Genomic DNA, 21,988 nt, shown 5'->3' on the forward strand with positions numbered 1-21,988 from the left:
ATAAAAATAATCAAAAATCAATTTTTTTTACACTTCTCCCGCACAAACTGAAACCACAGCTCATTAGCAAAGGGAGGGTGGTGAACACAAAATGATATATAAAATTAAATAGAACCAAAACTATATGAGCAACTTATGAAATTTTGCAGCGAGGCGACAAATACTGTCTGGTGTATTTTTAGGGACTGAAATGCACATAAATTTCGCCTAATTGAAAATCCATGCGCGGATAATTATGTGCGTCAGTCAGCATTAAATTCTCATTTCGCTCGAATGGAAATTTTCGGGGAAAATATGTTGTGTGGCTCTGGGGAAATCCAGTTGCTTGTGAGTTGAGGAGGTCAGTGTGATTGACAGGTTGCTGGGGATGGGTGTCCAAAATGTAAGCCAGCGAATTTATTTACTGCCCACTTCAAGATGGACTCACAACACTTTTTAGCCAGCGGCAATATTCGGGAGAAATTCAATCAGCATTTCGCCAAGAGGAAATTTAATTAGCTGCCCACTTTAATGGCCATTCATTCAACCATCAGGCCGCAGATAGAATGCTAAACACTCCACTTAGTGCTTTACTGACTAGTGACTAGTGACTAGTGACCCCCAACTGCCATTCAACTTGACGCAAATTAAATTAAAATGTGGGTAAACTTGGCCCATTAAAGTCGGGACAAAAAGATCAGCGAGCCTGGCAATCAAATAGGTTGTAAATTACAATCAAGTACGGTGCGCTCTTTTGCGGGAAAGCAGGTGGGAGTGATCTGGGCCTGATCTCTATTCATTAACAAAAAAAAACACCAAAAAAAAAATGCTGCCAGCCACAGCAGGTCAAAGATCATAAAATGTTTTTATGAACTGACAACGACAGCAACGACAACCGACGCTCCTGTCGCCCCACACCCAGTGTTTACTGTAACACCTAATGTTTAACTAATTTCAAATATGTTTTTACGACAGCCTACCTGGTCAGCCCTCAGGAATTAGCCCGAGTTGTCCGTTTTTATGAGGGAAACTTGCCTGTACGTTCTACTGTTTAAATTTTGATTAGGCGATGCGTGGCGCAGATAAGCTCCATGTAACTGTTGACTTTTTTTGGGTCGGACCCCAAGTATTTTATAGTGATCGTGCCATGATATCAATCCACAACCACACTCAGAAAAAAACCCCTTCCAAAACTGGAAAACAAGCTTCTTGGAAAAGAAAGTATGTTCTTTAATAATACTGTAATCTCACATTTATTCCAAAGTAAATTATATTTATTTTATATATTTCAAAGTCTTTTGGTGATTCTGTAACATTTGTAGTATTTTTTTCAGTGCACGTACCATTTGCCCTGTTACATTTTGCATTTGCATAGGCCAAGCGATATGAATCAACGAAAAACAGTAAAATGTCTCTCTTTACGTCCCGTTTTGAACATTTTTTACGATTTGCCCCTTGTTTGTTTAATTGTCTCTTACTGTAACATTTAAGGTTGACTTTACGTTTTATTTACGGTGCGGTGTCAACAGTTCCTACTTTTTACCCACGGAGATATGATAGACAGTAAAACTTTTGTACTCGTAACGTCGTCGTAACTCATGATACTTGAGATAGTTTTTATCGAATGGGGTAAGAAATAATCTTTTGGCTGCATAAATTGATCCTTAAATATCTGATATAAGCCATAAAATACCAGCAAAGTTCTTTTTCGTGGCAGAACACACCTCAGACCCTTTCGAAAACTATTAAAAGAATATTTGAAAATACATATATGAGATTAACCAAATGCGTCGAATAAATAATCAGCTAGCAGAACTAGCATTTTCCATTTACCTCAATGGAGTGGGTGTATTTTTATGCATTTTCCAAATGGCAATCCAAAAATAAAGCATTTTTTCCTTGGCTCATAAATAAAACATCACAATTTTTATAAGCTTTGGGGGCGCATAAAAAATATTTGAAACAATAAAAACATAGCTTTCTGCACCAATTAACATATCTGTTCGAGATATGAGGCATTATGTGTCGTCTTGGTGAATTTAAATTCGACTTACGCTTCATTAATGCACAAATTTGAATTTGTTGATTTTGGCTCAATCATAACCAAATATTTTTTTTCTTTTCGGCTAAAGTTTAGGGCCTAATTGAAGTTCGCGGCTCACAAAGCCGCACACACACAAATACAAAAACATCTAGGCAAGATTTATATTTGCCGCAAACTTTTCGTGGAATTGCAAAGAGGCAAATATACAAAACTAATTAAAATTCAACTTGGCAAAAAGTTTTCGCCTAAGCAATAAATATTGTAAAATATGTACTCCGACACGCCCACATCCGTTTCCTGGGAATGGTCGAATTCCTCCACGGGTTTCCCACTGCGGTTCCATTTGTCATTCGAGTGCCAAAGTTTTTTGTTAGCAACTGGGAAAACTGCCATTGATAGGTTCTCATTTGAAAGTTGTTGCCAAATGTTGCCAGGCTTGGGACTTCAAGACTTCAACTGGCAAAACTCTCGAAGAGAGTAAAGTCTTACAATTAATCAGTCTTTGGGTTAACTGAAACTGAAACTAATGAGAAATCTGCGGGAAAAGCATTAAGTTTGATAAATCGCCTTCATTTGCGTAGAGCTGCAGAGTTTTTAACGCCCAGTATCCAATAGCATAGAACAATTAAAATCCGTGCCCATGTATCTTTCATTTACAGCCCCAACGAAATAGAGTTTCATTTATAGAAGCGACAACAAAACACCTGAGAATTACACAGACATTTATCATGCGGCACTAAAAGTCAAACAGGAACTGGAATTTTATTTACCTGTCTAGCCATGGGTATTACCTGGTTTTAGCCACGGGGTGCCATTGCCTCTTTAGAAAAGGACAATCTTAAAAACGAGAAACGAAACGAGATGGTGAAATGTTTGCCCCAGAACGCGTGTGATAAACCTAATAAGCAAAGGGCACTTGGGAAACTCACGATAGCGATCGGGAAAACGCTTGCCTTTTTTGGAAACCGAGCCCGAAAGCCAAGTAAAGAAAATCGTGTGCCGTGTGGCATATAAAAAACTGTTGTCACTTCATTGCCATGACATTTAAATATTTCAATTTGTGATACATCGCATCGAATGCCTAAAAGGTTTCCTCTTTCTGGAGAACTAGCCGACGAGATATAAAATTCAATTAAGACATTTCAACATTAAATGAGCCGCCAAAAAGCCAAGAAGTGGCCCAGTGAAATATCTGAGAAATATGCATACGAGATTCCCGGACATAATTCTGCTTCTAAATAATTACTGGAATGTTTAGTAGATAATTTGTTGGCATTGTTATGCAAATTTCGGTTCAGCACGAAAAGGAGCCTAGAGTTGCAGTCATAATTGAGTCATTTGATTGTATGGAAATGCTATCCACATTCTGTGATACCTTCGCATATTAAATGAGAATTAAAAAAGCCACGGCTTTGGCTTCTCCTTATTAATAATGATAACTCTCATGTAGATTTTGTGTATGTCTTCTCCACTTTTTTCCCTTTTTTTTGGTTGGCTTTCAGTTGTCTGTCGGTTAGTTTGACAAACGGCTGAGGCCGAAAAAATTCCCTTTTGTCTCTGCTTAATTTGCCTGGCTTCTTTGCGATCCGATCGCTATCAAGTCGAATAATGCCTAATTTATGTGGTAACTCTGGTCGACTTTAATTTATGCCCGCCAGTACGTCTTATGTCACTCTGTATTTGTTGGTTGTTCCACAAGCGTGTTACTGCACTAATTGTTTTCGGCAATTAATCAATGTTTATGTGGGATAAACAGCCAAACTTGCTGTCCCTCGTGCCACAAACAAATAAATAATAATTTACATTGACATTACATTAATCCAAATGCAATGCCTAGGCCAGAAAACTTCACCCCAAATTTCAACATTTCCCCGAACGGATCCCAGTTGTTAAATTGAATTTCCTTGCTCTTTTGCATAATTGAATCTACTCTCGCCGGGTTTTTTGGTCCTTCGCTTCTATCTTTCGTGACAGTCAACAGATTTTGGCTTTTACTTGCCAAGTCAAAGGCATTTAATGGCATTATGCCAATATATATCTGCATTGGGTGGCAAACGACAGGGGAAGTTCCATTTGCCATGCAAAAATGTTGCAAAAAACAGTGAAAAAATGGGAGTAATCAAGACAGGCAAAAAACTTGGCAGACATCTCGTTGGCAGCTTTTTTAAGTGAAAAGTTTGGGCATGAATTGTTCTTTTCGTTGGGTAAGAGGTTTGATTTAAGGTAGCTGTAAGTGAAAAATCCAGATTATTACTATTTCATGATTAAGACTTGATTATTGCCAGTATCCAAAATATAGCTACTGAATCTTTTAAGTTATTATAACTATCATATACTTTTTGGTACCTTTGACAAATGAATTTATAAACGCATCCCCGCAATCAAAAAACACCATGTGCCGTTGGCTAAATTACCACCAATACCACTTGCCACTGCGGTAAAATTAAGTCATTAAACACACAAAATACACAGGCACTGAAAAACTCTGAATAAACAAAGGCTAATGATGGCCACAGTAGCAAGTTTCTCTCACCTGCTACAAAAAATAAATGGGAAAAAACTGAAAAAAAGGGCAGAAAAGTAATTTTCCAACAGGGTAGTAACTGGAATATCGTGTGGTATTGACCACAAATTAACAGTTGTAGCCAAGCACCCCGCACCGCATCTCATCGCAAAAACGCTGGCCATAAAAAATGTTACCAACTCTCGTCTGCAGTGCGTAATTACGGTGCACATTACCAGCACACGGGGATACACATTTGCACTTAATTGTGGCGCTTAATTAGACCAAAAAGGTGCAGACTCAGTGCGACTGGGCCAAAACCCATAGCCCAATACCCAGACAATGGCCCAGAGCAACGCCGACTGAGTGACTGACTGAGTGTCGAGTGCTGTTTGAAGAGTGTTTCACATGCAATTCAATTCAAACGTATTTACATGACATCCTACTCCCGGATTGACAACTCAATTTAGTTTTAATTGTTTGTGCACGTAATTGTTGTTATCGCTGGTAGCGAAAAGGATTTCATTGCGCTAATGATACTTTTAAGCCCCCAGCTCCTTCGCATCATTGTAATTAAGCTGAGCTGGGGAAAGTCACAAGCGGTTCAATCAGATTTATTGACTATGAGATACTCACTTTCCTTTCACATAGCATTTAAAAATGAAGAAAGTATTCTAATCACAACTATTTGTAATGTATCTGTCCTCGCAAAAGTCTTCTTCCACATGTTCAAATCTCCAGCTAATACAGTTCCTTAGATATAATTATATATTTTTACAGGGTAGCAAATCACTCTCATACAGTTACATGCTTTCCAACTATTCCAATACACCCAGTATATACCTTATATAAACTGAAAACCCGAAAATTTGCCGAAATTGTATGCGAAATTCCTGTGAGCCGAACTTCTGTTGAAAATTTTCGGCATATGTCGCATCTCTGCCTTCATTCCCAATCCACATTTCGTATCTGTATCTTGTATCTGGTGGCGCCGCCGCTGGGGGTCCTGTCAGTCCCCCCAGTTCCCCACTCTTTTTTTTTTGTACCCTCAATGTCTCTGCGCCTGCGCATTCAGTTTAATTTTTATTTCATTTTCGCTGACAATTTGCAGCCGCTGACCAGCAAAGAAAAAAATAAAACAAATATATATATAAAGCAGGCAAAAAACATTTTTTCAGTGCGTTTTATTTAACGAGTTTCGGGTACGGACGCATGTTGCACTTTGCTGTTGTTGCTGTTGCTGCGTTGTTGCTGTTGTTGCTGTTGTTCATTTGATTATCGCCACTGTCGCCATGTAATTTATTATATTGGCTTAACCGAGTACGCAACCTGGCCCTCTTTTTTATGGCTTTAACCTTTGTGCAACCGCCGCGTTGCTGACATTATTTAATTTGTCATTTCATTTTCGTTCGCCTTTTTCGGGGACTTTCTTCATTTCGGGCATCGGATCTTTATTTCAACCATATGTTATTCTTGAAAATTTGTAAGAAAGTTGGTTAAAGGAATTTCTGTTTCTGTGCAGTGGCAGATATATGTATGTGCTTTGGCGAGGTGTGTTTGACTCTTAACACACAACTGTTATTTTGCCACAAAATATGGCTTTAATTCATGGGGTTATAACTTTTATGACTTTAAATTTCCTGAAACATCTTGTATGGGTTTCAATGTTCCAGCTCCTTATGTATGTGTCAATTCAGTAAAACATGATATTTATTTTTTGGATTTAATTGCGCTGATTCGCTTACCGTTTTAATCATCTGCTGGCCTGTTAATTAATTATCTTGCATTTAATTTGAATCGCCGTATCGCCCACCGTCGTCGCACAGAAATTCCAATGCCAAAAAAGTCGCTAAATCATTTCTTAATTGCTCAATTTGAAAACAAATGCGACCATTTAATTTAATTGTGTGGACTGTTAATTGAGTCGTAGTTTGGCCAGTCGATGCCTTTTATTTCAGCACGAATGCAGGCTACCTCCCGCGGCCACGCCCCCTGCCTGCCCCCCACCGATACATTTGTTAGATAATGCCAGGAAAACTTGTTGTCTGTGTAAGCCCGCCTGTTCATTTTCGGCATTTTTGGCCAGGCAATTAAATCCAAAAAAAGTAAAAAACAAAAAAAAACAGAAACTGCGACAGTTTTCGGGGCTCAAATGCTCAGCTGCATTGCCGTGGGCCCAGCGATTTTAATGATTTACTGCAGTAGCTGGACTCCACGGGCTCTCCCACTTTAGCAGGTGGGCTAAGCGGTGTCGAAATTTGCATATATCGCTGTATATACTCGCATACCATATACCATATGCATTATGCGATAATGTGTAATAAACGTCGGGGAATCGAAATTATGTCGCGGGCTTTCGGCATTTGAGATACAAGCCTGTTAACTGGGCCGATAAGTCGAATGTGGTCTGAGGGGGAGGGTGGGCATAAGTGGATATGCAACTGAAACCATAAATCTTGAGTGCATTTGGCCGAAACGCATCATCAATCATCTCGGCATGCAGATCGATTATTACAATTGCCGACAGACAGACACAGTAGTGAGTTGGCGGTTGGCGGCGGTTGCATCTGCGGGCCCTCATTTGTATCTGATGGATGTATCTGCGGCAACCTCCTGCTGCTGCTGCTGCAGTTGCTGTTGCATGTTGCCCAGTTTCGCGGAAAACCTCAGCACAGCTGCACTACAGCACAACATTTGCTCGTGTCAAGTCCAAAAAGTTCCGAGAAAAGCTAAATCCACTGGCCATGTTCTAGGTACATATGCCAAAAAAAAAACAGAAAAAAGTAAACTAAAGCCCATTGTCCGTTGCACGAAATTGTTTTAATGAGTTGCCAATTAGGTCCGTAAGCCAACTGAAATAGATCAGTCAGGCGAAGAGACGGCTAATAAATACCTGTAAATTGTAAATAAAATACCTGAATTCAGCTCGATTGCGTAGAGCGGTGATCGGCGATCGGCGCACACCTGTTGAATGCCAGCGAGTGGCATAAATACGAGTTCGAGTACGAGGCTGGCTAAAAGGCTAAAAAGGGACCCCATCCTGTCCTGCTTTAGCTATTTACGAGGCTTTTGGGGAACCACATGCGGATCGGGCCAACTGACAGCATCCGACAGGCCAAAGTCCTTGATGCAAAAATGCTGGGGGGAAATTCACGGACAGGAATGCAGATGTTGCATGCGATAGCTACTGGAAAGTGTAAGCTACTTAATGTGAAAATATTAAAAATCAAACCATATGCATGCATAGTGCGGTTTTATGGCCAAAAAAGGGTGTTTGTTCTTTATAGTAATAATTGGAAATGCAGTGCATAAAAACTGATGATTACGCAATTTTAATGAAAGGAAATCCGCTTATGGCCAACATTTTTCCACCCAGAAAGTTGTTAATTTTAATGCAAAGCAGCAGAGTAATTTATTTTCCCTGTAGATCAACTCACGCATAGAAGTCATGTTGTGAAGCTCAAGCAGCTCAAGTCAGTAAAATGCTTTATTTCTTTGCTCTCAACTCGTTAGTTCAATTAACAAGTGGAGCTCGTTATACTTTATACTCATTTCATTTTCTTGGTCTTTGTTTTTGCATTCATTCCATTTTTTTTTTTTTTTTGGTTTTTAACACTTTCTGAGGCGCCGCCTATTAACGCGTTTCCTGCTAACCACGCCCACATCCTCAATTCAAGCGAAAATTGCTTTTCACTCGCTCCATTCTGTTTGTTATTAATTACCCAGTTTCCAAAGACGTTACCCATTTACCAGTTTTCGAGTTACCGAGTTCGGGGTTATTTTATTTCTCCTTTTTTTTTTTTTTGCTTGGCCAATTGAATTATAACGGGGCGAAGACAATGAAAATGGGGGGGAATCCCCGAAAGATGCCGGGAGGAAAGGAGCTCAGGAGAAACATAATGGCGTTTGCTTTCATTATAGCCACGGTGGCATAGTATAAATATTTAAGCAACTGGCAATGAGCTAACAAACGATGGGGGGTTGGGTTGAATTTATAAGCGAAAATGGGGTCAACGGTGAGGGGGATGGTTGGGGCAGGGAGGCGTAAGTCAGGAGCCCCATTCATCAGTTAGTAGTGGCTAAGTTACTGACCATTATTCGGTAATGCCCTAGCAAAGAGTTGATGGCACTTCAGGTGAAACTTGAGATACAATACGGCAACAAGCTCAAGGTGAGCTATGAACTAACAAGAAGTAACAAACCAATCTTAACATTATAATTGAAAACTGAAGAAAGTTAAACCAGTAAACGCGTATATCCTAAAGGGTATCAATAATGCCATATAGGCAGTTTCTGCAGGGTGTTAATATCGCGACCTTGTCCCGCTTCTGATATCTGTTTATTTCATCTGCAATTTCGCTTCGGCTTTTATCAAAAGGATATAAACCATGGCACCGCGAGGCCAGAGGGCGGGCTGAAATATTTATATGCGTGTTGATTTCTGTTTGCTGAATTTAACCTTTTTCCCCTTCATATGGCCAACCGATGCCCACTTAGAGATAGCGGACTAGCCATAAAAAGGGTCAAAACGCAGCGCCTCATGTGCTGTGCTGGGTGGCAGTGGGAAAGACAGAGACAGATACCAGATCTATATAGAGGATGGTAATGGGATATACCCCCGTAACTTTGGCCGCCCCATTCACTACCATTTGCTCGCCTCATTTAACTGCGGCCATAAATATTCTAAATCAGCAGCGGGGGCAGCGACGTTAACGGCGACGTCAGAGCCTCGAGTTGTTAAGATAATAAAGTTTGTAATTAATTTTGCATCGTTAAGTGAACGTACGTATATGTAAGTGAGCATTTAGGAAAATTTAAACCGCTCTCCAGTTGAATTGTAGTCGCCTTTATGTTGAAGAGAATATTTCATTTAATCGCATACAAGCTACCACAGCTCGACTTCTAATTGACTTTACTCACGAATTAAGGAGTTTTGATAGAGTAATACAGTTGTGAGTATTAAAAGTATGAAGAATATGCATTATAACTGTGTAATGGAGACCACGGAAAGTTCTTAAGATACAACCAGACATCCAAAATAATAAATTCCAAAATAAATGTGTGGGACCACTGTACCCTTGTTTATAAACATAAATTCACTTATTCATAACTTTTTATGAATTCATCATCTTTATCGCCATCGCTCCATAAAAATTGCATAATCATACAAGTATTACGTACACCGTTGGCCAGACCGATCATCTGGTTTCATTATGCTCATTACACAGAAATTCCTCAGATATATCAGCACTTATATTCAGCACTTATATTAACCATTTTTTTGTGGCTTCCTCTTTGCAGAAACCGCCGGCGAACTTGGATGGGCATTCACCCTAATCATAGTTTCAATCATATCGGCTCTAATAGGTGCTATTGTAATGGTCATAGTTCTAAGATGTAGAAGGTAAGTTCGCTGACCAACTTAGATAAAGATTTTACCATGATATTTCTCTGAGAGATAGTCAAATGAAACCAAAGCTCATAAAGTAACCATGCCATATAAACACAAACAGGAATTGAAGAGGTTTTAAATTTATAGTGCGTTTCTTTAACTTATTTATGACACAACTGGCCGTACATGGCGATTTCCACAAAACTCTTTTGGGCCTTTCTTAAACATGTTCAATTGCAAACAATAAATAAACGTTGACTCTTCCCCACGAGACTCCATAAATTGACCATTCAAAATTAATTGGCCAAAAGAAGCGGCGAATAAATAAAAATTAAAATAATGAATAAACAGTCAAATTTTGGCATTTAGCTAGAAATATGCCACAATTAGTCATGATAAAAAGATGCAAAAGTACACACATATGGGTTGGAAAGACGGCAGAAGAGGACAATCAACTCTTAACCCCTTGACGACCCCAGCGATCCGTCATGTTCAGTCGACGGCGACATTTACAACGGCGTACAAATTGAATTTCATACATATACGAGTACGAGTATACTCGTATGGACTCTCATATTTACGCGAATATCTGAGCTGTGGGATCTGTGTAACTATAAAGATTTACAATGCATTGCCCACACGGGCGGCACGACGCGGCAACACCAGCAATTCAATTAAACGCCCACCAAAAAATAAATAAAACCTCTTAAGTGAGTCAACGGCAACGAAGGAAAAAAAAAATATATATATATATAAATATAAATGGGCAACAACGGTTGAGAATAATCGATGCCGAAAACAAAGGAACATGAAATTGCTTTATTACTTAATTGCTCTTTAAGCGAAACATGGCTTTTGCCACAGGCGTTCTTATATGGCCAAAATCGCCTGGCTTTTTCGTATGGTCTATCAAAAAGGCCGTGGAGAGTGGGTCACACACTCCAAACGGCAATCGGCAATCGGCAGATATTTGCGATTTCGAGTACATTTAAATAGGGGGTAAAGCGGCATGGGATGCCTTTTGATGGATGAAAGGAAGGGGCTGGTGCGGGGGCGGGGGCGGTACAGAACAGCACACGCGAGCGCCAAATTAACAGAAATCTTTGTCCAATTCAAATTGGCGAAAAGGCGAATGCGCAGGCGCCGCGCTTGTTATGCGATTGCTGCCGTGGGCTTCCAGTTTGAAGTGAAGTGGAAACGCCGGCCACATGTCGCGTCCAATTAAATTGTCATGTCGTCTTATTCGGCGGCATGTTTGCATAAAATTAATTTTGCAAATTATCCGCCCAAGCCAAAACAAACAGACGCGAAATGCGAGTCCAAACAGAAGTTGGAATGGAGTCGTTCGCTTAGATGACTGAATATATTATGAAAATGGGGAAATAACTTGATATCAATATGAGGGAAACCAGCTGGTTATGATTGGCTTTTTAAATGTTGTTATTTAATGATTATTGATTACAAAGCATTTAAACCTTTTTAATGAGCTTACGAGTACGTGTAGTACCTAAATCCTAATAAAACAATATATGAAGAGCTTCAGATCAAAGGAAGCATAATATTTAGTTTGTGATATGTTTTAATATACATTTTAATTGACTGAAATTAGGAAAATGGCATGAACTACTACCCCGAAATACTCAATAATTTATTCAATATTACCTTTAGCAAACTCACCTTTCCTGTGCCCAGTTGTCTCAATCAAGTGCCGTCGATCTCCCATTCTCACGGTTTTTGGACCAAATTTGATTTTGCATTAATCACCTGAGGACCTCCCCGCACCTGTCCCCTTGTCGGCCCGAATGTCACGGTGTTTGCCTTGCCGTCAGCCTTAGTCACTCATTTTGGGTCTGGTTTTCGCAACCGTTTTTCAGTTTTGGTTGCTGTCTGTCCGTATGTCCGTCCGTTTGTCCGTAAGTCGGTGTGTGGAGCATGTCACGTCGTGGTCGGACGTGTTGGCTGCCAAATTAGCAGCAATTACATGTAATATCGGTTACACTTATTTGCATATTGATGCAATTCTCGATCTGGTCGTAATGGTGCTATAAATTTGCTTGGCACATGTCCCCACCAAGTCACCAGATTTGCATTTGTTTCATGCACACAGTCTTTCGACTTGATTTGTTTAGCTGCGGCCACCTTATTGAGCTTAAGTCTTAAGTGGCACCTGCCATTTGAATTTTCTGCTCTTTTTTTGACAATGTTTGCTCAACGTCGTCTAGACGGCGTAATGTCTTTTCAATGGTTTCCACGGGCTTGTCGGAAAAATTTCAAAGTACGATTGCAATTGAGTCTTGTATTTGACACTCGGATAATTTAAGGATTGGGAAATTGGAGTGGCTTTTAATTAGGCGCTCCCAACCTACTCGACAAACATTTTTAACAGATTTTAATTGATTGCTATATCTCGTTTTAGTTGTGTAATCTTTTAAAATAAATGCAAGATAAGAAAAACCCAACGAACCGAAACATATTAATTACATTACCTTGTATCTAAATTGGCTTCATCAACCGCAATTATGAGTATTAACCTTTTTTGATGGCTTTGACCCTTTTAATTCGATCTGCTAGACAAACTCCACCTTTCTATATTGATTTCGTTTCTAAACCAGGTCCGCTCCTCTAAAATTATTTTTAGTTCGCCTTTTAGTTGGGCAAAAAAATTCAAAAGTCAAGTTTAAACCGCTTAATGCATTTAAGACACAAAAAGGCGTGTTCAATTAGCATGCAAAAAACCCGATCAACTCCAAAAAAAGAGCTATAAAAAAGATCGCAACTACAAGCGCAGAAAATTGAACATAACGCGCCGATGGAAAATTGTAGGAAAATAAGCTGGAAAAACTAGAGCTAGGTAAATTAGCGCATAAGCCAAGGCCCCGGAGACACCAGCGACTGCTTGTTCAATTTAATTGAATTGAGGAGAACAAAAACTACAACTGAAACTAACACAAACACTAACGCTACGAAAAAGAAAGAGAAAAACAAAATTGGCTCGAGTTGAGTTAACATTATAATCGATCAAGGCAAAGCGAGGGGAAAATGCAGCTCATGCCGCACTGCACTCAATCAAATCGGACAGACGGTTAATTGATACGCACAGATCGAATATATATATATATATCTATCGAGATGTAGTATATGACCATTTAGGCCTCAGGTTCGTGCCGTTCGATATGACCCAGAAAAGCGGAGTCAGCAAGTGCAAATATGTAGTTGGGAGGGGGGAAAATGAAACGGATTGGAAAATGTGCGGCAAAAAACGGCGCTAGAAAGCGGGCATGGCAAAAAAGCACCTGCCAATTCGAAGCTGGGAGCTTAAATCACTCAGGCCCAAACAAATTCGAGTTTGCAGTGGCTTTTAAATGCCAGAAACATCCTCGCCGTTTGTTTTCGTTTCTAATCTAATCGCAACAAATGGCAAATGTGTTCCCTGGTTGCTGGATAATGCGATTCCGTTGTTGTCGGCGGATTTTTATCGGGCACAGCAGATACTTTATATTAGCTTAAAAACTTTATCGGCGTGTCGGTTCGCGTCACACGCAATTGGCTGTTAAAGCATTTGCGTGGCCCAAGTTTGTGTCTTGAGTCATTCGCTCGCTCAAGTTTGTGTCCTAAGTCATTCGTTTTGGCATTTGCCATTTTGTCGCTCGACAAGTTTGACATTTAGGTTATACTAATTTATGCCCGGCACTCTATTAAAATTCTGTTTATTAATTGGTACACATTTTTCCATTCTTATCTTTGCAGAATTAAATCAGCGAATGCCAATGGTAAGTGAATAAATGTTTTCTTTATGCAATGCTGTTATTTAAATGAGACAAATGATTTGTAGTGGGTGATTAAATGGGAATCAACAGGTTATATAAAATGTATCTGTTTAATAGCTAGCAAGCTATATTAATAAAAGGAACATTAATGGCAGATAAAGTATTTGCTGCAGTTGTTAAATCTTAAAGACTTTCAAAGACTTTCATTAAATTTTTTACTTTTCATAAGAAGTTCCCCACCAAAAATGTTATCCATAAAATATCTCACTTCCTTTAAAAAAAGCACGATGTTTAATTAGCCATGCCAAGTCGGGTCAGGTTTTTTGTTACCTCTGCTCATCATCGAGGGTCTTGCCTTCTCTTTGCATTTTCATTTCCATTTTTGATTGCATAATTCTGCCATGGCATGCAATTCAAAGAAATCTTTCGTTCTGGGGACTTCAGTTCCCTTTTTTTTTTTGGTGTGCCAACATTTTAATTTGTTTTCTGCGACTGGAGTGGCAGGAAGCTAAACTAACCGAATGAAGACAAATTTTTGACGACAATGCATGAACTTCACGTTCGTGCCACAAATCAGAGATGCTGCTGCTCCTCCTGCGGCAGTTAAAATCGAAATCGAGAGCTATGAGGATTATATATGGCTTCGGGCTACGTGCTGGCAAAAACTTTCGAGTAAAAGAAAATTTGTAGACAAATTAAGGCAAAGCCAAAACAATTGTCATGGCCACAGACTTCGTCAAACACGTTTGAAAATCGTGCAAAATGGTTAGAGAACTCGAAGACTCTTTTTTGCTATTTTGATTTAGTTGCTCGACTGGCGATTCTGGCGAGTCGTTCAGCTTTCAGCAGTAGGCGAATTTTTTGACAACCGATCCCTTTTCAGGTCGAAGTTTTTCCCTTTCTTCAGCTCACTCTCTCTCATCCGAAAACTTGGCGCCAATTTCACCGTCCGTCTTGTGGGCCTGACAATCGACATGCAGGACAAATTGTTGACGGCATTTAATGTCACAGCAGCCAATTAGCTGTCCCCATGAAAATGCTCGTTTCTTGTTGGTTTCCTTTTTTCTCGGTTTGTTTATTTGTATTTTGCCAAAAAGTTTTTGTTACCCACTTGTTGAGTTTTTTTTTATAATTTTCGTTGGTGGTACGCACGGCTGCATGTTGAGTCAAGCTAAAAAAAAAAACAAAAAACAACAAGAGAAACAAACAATCGCCACAAATCGTTAAACTGTCAGCAGCTTTTAAAGCGCGTGATTATGTCCAAGTCAACGTTGAGAGTTGAGAGACAAGCGCCAGTTGCCACAGAGTTTTTTACGAATTTTTTCCAAGTCTTTTTCTGCGCCGAAAGAGAAAATTTTCAATTGCCCAAAAATGCACATTTAAGTGGTGTTTATTTGTTGCAACATTTTTTGTAAAGGTGAATTACATTCAGTGGATACTACAAATTAAATTGAACTGAGTTTTTGTGGGAGTCTTTAAAAGTAGTCAAACATTTTAATTGTTTATATATGAACTTTCCTATATAAGTGCTTAAACAGAAAAGTACAAAAAAACTATTTTAAAACTGAAAGGAAAGAAACAGAATTTGCATATTTAAGCAATCACAATTAGCCATCACAAAAAATGGCCATTGCAACATTCGATGGTGTCAATTTACGTGGAAACTCTTTGAAATTATCTTTGAACAGCAGCCAACGTGTCGTATGCGTAACATGTTGTTAATTATGCATACAAAGAACTCACAATCACCAAGCAATACACAAAAAATGTATAAATAAATGAAAAATACAAAGTGACATTTGTGTGCATTAAAGGGGTAAGACATTGTGCCGCGATTGGCATTATCTATACGACTATTAAGACTTCATTACACATGTCATATTTGCCATTTGCGCAGCAAAAAAAAAAAAGGAAAATAAAAATCCACAAGTCACAAATTAAATTCCAAAGCCAAAGTGCTCGTTAATTTTTCGTTTATTTATTTTTGATTTTGTCCGCTTTTCAGCTAAACAAAAGTTGACTGCGAAATATTTTGTTAACAACAATTTGCCGTTTGCAGTTTTCCTGCTGCCGTTCTGCTGACTGCGATAAGCAGGCAAAGATAAAACAGCCGCGGTAGCTGTTATAATGCACAAGTACTATAAAGCACAGTGAAACATAAATTCATAGAGTGCCAAAAGGCCAGCAGATATTGGAAAAATATATAGATTCAGTACAGTGCTGGGATAACTACCACTGTGCTGCTGCAGCATTGAGAAACGCCGAAAGAAATCGTAAGTGCAATGCAGTTGCAGTCGCAGTCTCAGCTCAGTGCAACTTGCATCGATTCAGCTCGATTCAGCTGAGTTAGCTGTGCAGTAGCCGCGGCAACATCGTTAACACGGCACAAAAACAGCCATTAAAACCAAGTTCCAGTTGGAGCTGCCAGTTGACTCTCGATCTTGGAGTGGGTCTCTCTGCAGTTAGCGACTTGTGTTTGCCGCATTGGTGACATGCACAAAATGCATGTATATGAGCACCTACGTACGATAACTGCGGTTCGGGGTAATAATCGCCGCAGTCAAAACCATTGCTGCTGGACATTCGCTTAGCCGGAGTACGTAAATCATAAGCATAAAACAGACTGCGAGTCCAACTTTACGATGCCAAGTGCACAGAGAACATTTATTTGCAGTTGAATAAGAAAGAAAGAAACTTCTGGGAGCCATAATATTAATACGACTGAGCTAAGAAAATTGATTGTGAAAGACCAGCTAAAGTTTACTGTTTCTAAGGAATGGAGTATGTACCACGATCTTTATTTGTAAAGCGTATGTAATTATAATTAAGTTTTTCTCATTTTTGAAATATTTTTGCTCAGTGCACATGGAAGTGCATTATGCATGTGCATAACTTGGGAAACCATCGGTCGCACTGTCGCTGCCGTTGCGTATGCTCCACGCTAATTAGCTGAATCGCCCCAAGTGGCTCCGAGTGGCTCCGAGTGGCACCATCTTTTCCGAGTTAATGAGAGTGAAAGGCGAGTTAAAATATATACATATAAAAAATAAATTCGCATATTCGCAAGCAAGCGACTCTAGGCAAATTAACCGGGGATGAGTTGGAAAGTCGAGCCGGTGGCGATTGTGTGTTGGGATGTTGAGAACAGGTCTACTGCGTTTACAACCAGCAATTATACGTGTTTTGCGCACTGTGATTCTCAATGAGCGTTTGGCGTTAGTTGTCTATAAATTATGAGCCTAATGACGGCCAGTGTTTTATGGAATCCGGACTATTTGGATTTTGAGTGCTTTTTAACGCCCAGCTGAGTCACACACACACACACACACACACACACACACACACACACAAGGAGCTCCCATTAACCTTCCCATGCCAGGCTGGGCATTATGAGATCACATGTGCTGATAGCGGAAAGGAGAAACATTTGGCATTTTCGGCCATTTGGCTGGCTGCTGCCACTGCAAGAACCGCTCGGTGGTGCAGCGGTGCAGTGGTGCTGTGGTGCAGTTTGTTTGCCACCTCGCTGCCGTTTAATTTACGCTTTGTTTGTTTGTTTGTTTCTGTCTTTTGTTTGCGTCCTGAGGTGAATGTTTGATTTATAGCCCGATTATAAGCCGAAATGTCATAGATTTCTGCTGCGTTCGAATTCAGCTTGGAATCGATGGACTCTCCTCCTCTAACAAATAGCATACGAAGCTCATCGAATCGATCTTATTACTTAAATGACGACTTTAAGGGTTTAATAAACCAAAATGATTTATTTTTTTGCTACTAATCCAAATTCCGTTGCCTGATTTTCCAATATTTGTTAATGCAGCAAGTGTCACAGATAATCCACACAAATGGCAATTGTAATTTTCGTTCAATATGTAGGTTTTTCGCAATTATCTCTGACCAGCGGTCAACGTGTCGTATGAGTAACACGATTTTAATTAAGCAAACAGAAGATAACAACCACATGGCTAACCCCTCTGTGAATTCCCCTTGCAGGTGGCCGTCCGCAGCCTTGGTGGTGTCGCAATAACCGAAACGGTGGCCAAAACCGATCGCCCATCTCGATCAAGCACTCGGCGGACAGCATCCGGCGGCCCACAAGCAACTCCGGCGTTTGGACCTGGCTGGGCGGCAGTCGCCGCTCCTCCGCCGGTCCCGACCAGATTGGTCCGCCGTCGACGTCGCCGGCGGAGAACCACTATACCCACATGGACGACGCCTACAGTCCGGTGGGCGTGAGCGAGGCGCTCTACGCGGAACTGGATCGCGAGTCCGTGCGATCCGCCAATCCCTCATATCAGAATACGGCCTACAGTCAGTGTGGCGAGGTGGGTACTCTTACTCTTTACTCTTAAATTAGCATTGCCATATTAATCCTGCAATCCTTCCGCCATTACAGAAATACAATTACCAGGGCCACGAGCAGGACATTCCCATGGTGGTCTCCTCGGCGCCCAGCAGTGCTTACTACTCGGATCTGTCGGTGACCGCGATGCCCGGCGGAGCGAGTGGCAGTAATCAGGGCGCCTACGAGATTGTCGGTCTGAACGTGATGTCCCAGCCGCTGCCCAACTGGGATCATCATGGAGGTGGTGTGGGTGGCGTTGGTGGCGGTGGCGTTGTGGCTGCAGGAGCAGCAGCCGCCATCCTGGGAGGCGGTGGTGGTGGGGGTAATGGCCTAACGCCAGGCGAGGCGGCGGCGATGACGCAACGACGAGGTCCTCGACTGGCGGCCATCAATGAGACGAGCACCAGCACTGTGCCCTCGGACTATGTCTAAATGAAGTAAACGTTTAAAAACAAAATACAAAACATAATGTGAAATGTTCAGCGAGCTTAACATGTTAATAGAATATAGGAGTACGTTATATACATACAACCCACAGATGTAAGGTTACATTTACATAATATTTAACACTTGTATACCATTTAGTGTTTAGTGCGGACTTGTGTCTTTGGTTAATGTCTGAATTAAAATTATAATCTGTACCCGTTGCCGATATTGGGATATATTTATACACACTTACAAGGCAAGAATGTATTAGATGTCTAGTTTTTATGTAGTCTCTAAGCAACGATTTAATCGTGGGTGATATTTAGCCTAAAAATATGCTATATTCTTATGTTCTACGTACTTTAAACATTTTCTAAAAATGTAAAAACGACAACAAACGCATTTTTTCATAGGCTTAGAAGAGTAAAGTAGACGAAGGACAAGAAATCGTATTTCCCCCCAGGATCAGTACACGCAAATATAGAAACGATATATACATACGAATACAACATATTTATACACTCAATATTTACAGCAGCCGAGAAAAAAATAAAAACGAACGCATTTAGCTCACCAACATATATAATTATACATATACGAGTATATCTATAACAATAACTAAAGAAGCATATTTACAACGATTTTAACGCAACAGATTTCACCATATTTACCGGGGGAAATGATCGTGGCACGTCATATCATTTACCACACCATTATACATATGTATGCAAAGCTATCTATATACTATATACCATATACAATAAACCGACTCACGACCCTTAGCAGATGTACTTTAGTTTTTAGTGATCCGCGGCAGGAAGCGAATCCTCTGCCGATTAATATATAGTAACACACAAGAACGAACACACACACACATACACAATTCCTGTACATTATTGTTTTAGTTGAAAATATAATTAAACAATTTATTGATATTTACATTCTGAATCCCAAAAGGAAGTGGTTCTTTATTGGAGTAATTATTTGTTGATACAGTAAGTACAATAGTACACTTCAAGTATTTAATATCATTTTTAGCAAAGTAAGAAATTTTATTTTATAAAAAATACATAACAAAAACCCAGGTTTATAAATTCAACAAACTTAAAGGATAAAAAACAAATGAAATAAAATCAACAATCAACTATAACTACAGTTCGATGAAGAATATGCACTTTTTCCTATACTTCCTGATTTGGATAACTACATATTCTTAAACAGAAAGAACTAAAAAAAAAGTTTATTGCCAAAATCCCCGTATCCTTATACTTCCTGATTTATTGTCATTATTCGAAGTTATTCACTTAATATGAAAATATAGTAAAAAGTGTCATTTACCCAAATCTTCCTGATTTTTTCCGCTTTTAAGGGTAGTTTGACGTATACATAAACGGTATAAAACTAAAACTATATCTTCTTTAATAAATTGCATTTACCCTACACTTCCTGATTAGTGTTATCAAGGGTTATGGCCTCATAAATAATCTCCTCTTGGTTACTTAACATTACTAAGGGTTATTGTCATATACTTGTACCCTAGGACTTCTGCTTTATTGTCATTAACTTATACCCATCTGATTTATTGTCATTATTTGGGGTTACCTCCATTAACCTATACCCATCTGATTTATTGTCATTATTTGGGGTTAACGTCATTACCTTATACCCTACACCAACTGCATTATTGTCGTCATGGCGGGTTATTGTCATATTAATTAGTTAATCCGTAAGTAACAAAAACTACAGCTTATTAAAAAATGTTATTTACCCTAAACTTCCTGATTTGTTATCGTTATCAAGGGTAATGTGACGTGCACTTGAGCCATTAGAAACTCAGACTAGTTGATTAAAAATTGCTCTTCCCTACTCTTCTTGTTTGTTATCGTAATAAAACCCTCAATAAAGGAGGTGTGTAAATATTAATTATGATGCGAGTCTAGTAAAATGCGATATGAATGTTGTACTTTTCACTGAACCTAAAATATGTTAAATATGTTAACTTGTTTAACCCATACTAGATAGTTGCAACAGAGCACAAGCAGTCTGCTGATTCTCCCCCGATTCGTGCACCTTGCGATGGGTGCGCAAGGCAGAGGGTTGTATAAATCGCTTGCCACAAACATGACACTCAAAGTTCTTTTCGCCCGTGTGGGTCATTTCGTGATATTTTCGCGTGTCGGGTGAGGCGAACTTCTTTTCGCAATAGTTGCAGGCGTAATCCCGTGCCTTTTCGTGAATTGTGCGGATATGTTTCTTAAGACTCGTTGAGCTGTTGCACACTTTGGGGCAATCCTTGCAGGACCAGGTCTTCTCCAGAGTATGATAGTTGATATGCAGTCGCAGTTCGTTCTTGGTCGTCTTCTTGAGACCACAGTAGGGGCAGCTGAAGTTTTTTATGCCCTGGTGGCGCATCATGTGAATCTTGAGCTTCTCCGCGCTATAGAAACGCAACGTACATTCCGGCAGTTCGCAGGCAAAGGGCAAGACCAGCTGGTCGCCGTGTGTGAACCGATGCTGACTAAGAGCAGAGCCAGTCTTGAATACCCGACCACAGAACTCGCACATATGGGTCTTCAAAGGCTTGCCAATGTCGTGAGCCTTGCTCTGGTGGTACTTCAGCGAAGCCTTGTGCCTGTACATCCTGTTGCAGCCCTCCTCCTCGCAGACAAACCGCATGCCCACTTCCGAGTGCTCCAGCTCATGCTGCCTCAGGTTCTCGAATCGATTAAAAGCTTCCTCGCATCCGGGCTCAGTGCAATGATACAGCATGTGCCCCTGGTGCTCCTTCTTGTGGAGAATCAGGCGCTTTTCCTCGCGAAACTCGTCGGCGCACAGGTCGCACTTGTAAGTGGTCAATGAGGGCTCCTGAAATCAATCACGCCTTAACTAACACTCCTCTTGAAACCTTAAACGTAAACTCACTTCCAAAGCTTTCTTTTCCGTTTCCGGGGTATTTGGGACATTTTCGATGAAGGTATTCCATACCAAGGTCGGCGGTGCCTGTTCGGCGATTTTTTGTGCATTCTGTGCACTCAAGTTGCTATCGCATATAATCATCTCCGGCGGCTCCAGCAGAAGTTCCTCCAGCTCCAGCTCCTCGTCCTCATCTTCGTCCACCTCGTAAACGGGTTGCCTGCGATCTATTTTCTTCCAAGTTACCAGACTTTTGGAACGCCATTTATTATCGGCTATAATGCACAGTGCTCGAAAGGAGTGGAACTTCTCCAGCAGCTCGTAGCACTCCGAGCAAATTTCGCTGGGCAGAATATCCTGGTCATCAGGATCCACCACTATATTTGTGCACTCGGAAAATTTGACTGCGAGATATGGATGATGTAGTAAGTTGTAGGCCTCGTCGTCTCTAGCCACATCGCAGGAGCATACGCGGCATTTGTCCAGGTGTCCCATTAAATAGGTTTAATTTAGGTTATTCAAATGTTTCTTGAAATTTAAGCCAATATATCTTTTCTGGGTCCTGTCTGCCTTTTTTTCTTATCGGTGTTGTTTGTATACTAAACAGCTGACAGGGCTG

The 21,988-nt window shown here is 40.2% G+C and overlaps 2 protein-coding genes and 1 long non-coding RNA gene across 7 annotated transcripts in view; 1 reads left to right on the plus strand and 2 right to left on the minus strand.

The window, feature by feature from the left end:
• Window positions 1-19,412, plus strand: part of LOC120449693 — a 61,734-nt gene extending 42,322 nt beyond the window's left edge. For all 3 annotated transcript variants that reach the window (XM_039632309.1, XM_039632310.1, XM_039632311.1), the window contains 4 exons: window positions 9,828-9,930; window positions 13,666-13,688; window positions 17,679-18,010; window positions 18,082-19,412. In XM_039632309.1, coding sequence (XP_039488243.1) covers window positions 9,828-9,930; window positions 13,666-13,688; window positions 17,679-18,010; window positions 18,082-18,462 — 839 coding nt within the window. In that variant the 3' untranslated portion in view covers window positions 18,463-19,412. The remainder of the gene's footprint in view (window positions 1-9,827; window positions 9,931-13,665; window positions 13,689-17,678; window positions 18,011-18,081) is intronic.
• On the minus strand, window positions 1,321-3,049 carry LOC120449694. 3 transcript variants are annotated; one of them, XR_005616210.1, is made up of 5 exons: window positions 2,953-3,049; window positions 2,794-2,860; window positions 2,034-2,727; window positions 1,813-1,978; window positions 1,321-1,721 (listed from the first exon to the last, which is right to left on the minus strand). It is a non-coding gene; the product is annotated as an uncharacterized LOC120449694 (long non-coding RNA). The 3 variants fall into 3 exon arrangements; XR_005616211.1 differs by having other exon boundaries at window positions 2,815-3,044; XR_005616209.1 differs by having other exon boundaries at window positions 2,794-3,044.
• Window positions 19,413-19,542: 130 nt separating the features above from the next.
• Window positions 19,543-21,867, minus strand: LOC120447811 (zinc finger protein 99). Its single transcript, XM_039629387.2, has 2 exons — window positions 21,379-21,867; window positions 19,543-21,321 (listed from the first exon to the last, which is right to left on the minus strand). Exons 1-2 carry the CDS (start codon window positions 21,862-21,864, stop codon window positions 20,461-20,463), a joined length of 1,347 nt encoding a protein of 448 aa, XP_039485321.1. The 5' UTR covers window positions 21,865-21,867; the 3' UTR covers window positions 19,543-20,460.
• Window positions 21,868-21,988: the final 121 nt, after the last annotated feature.

The sequence above is a fragment of the Drosophila santomea genome, chromosome 3L, assembly GCF_016746245.2.
Source record: "Drosophila santomea strain STO CAGO 1482 chromosome 3L, Prin_Dsan_1.1, whole genome shotgun sequence".
In the NCBI taxonomy this organism is placed as follows: Eukaryota; Metazoa; Arthropoda; class Insecta; order Diptera; family Drosophilidae; genus Drosophila; species Drosophila santomea.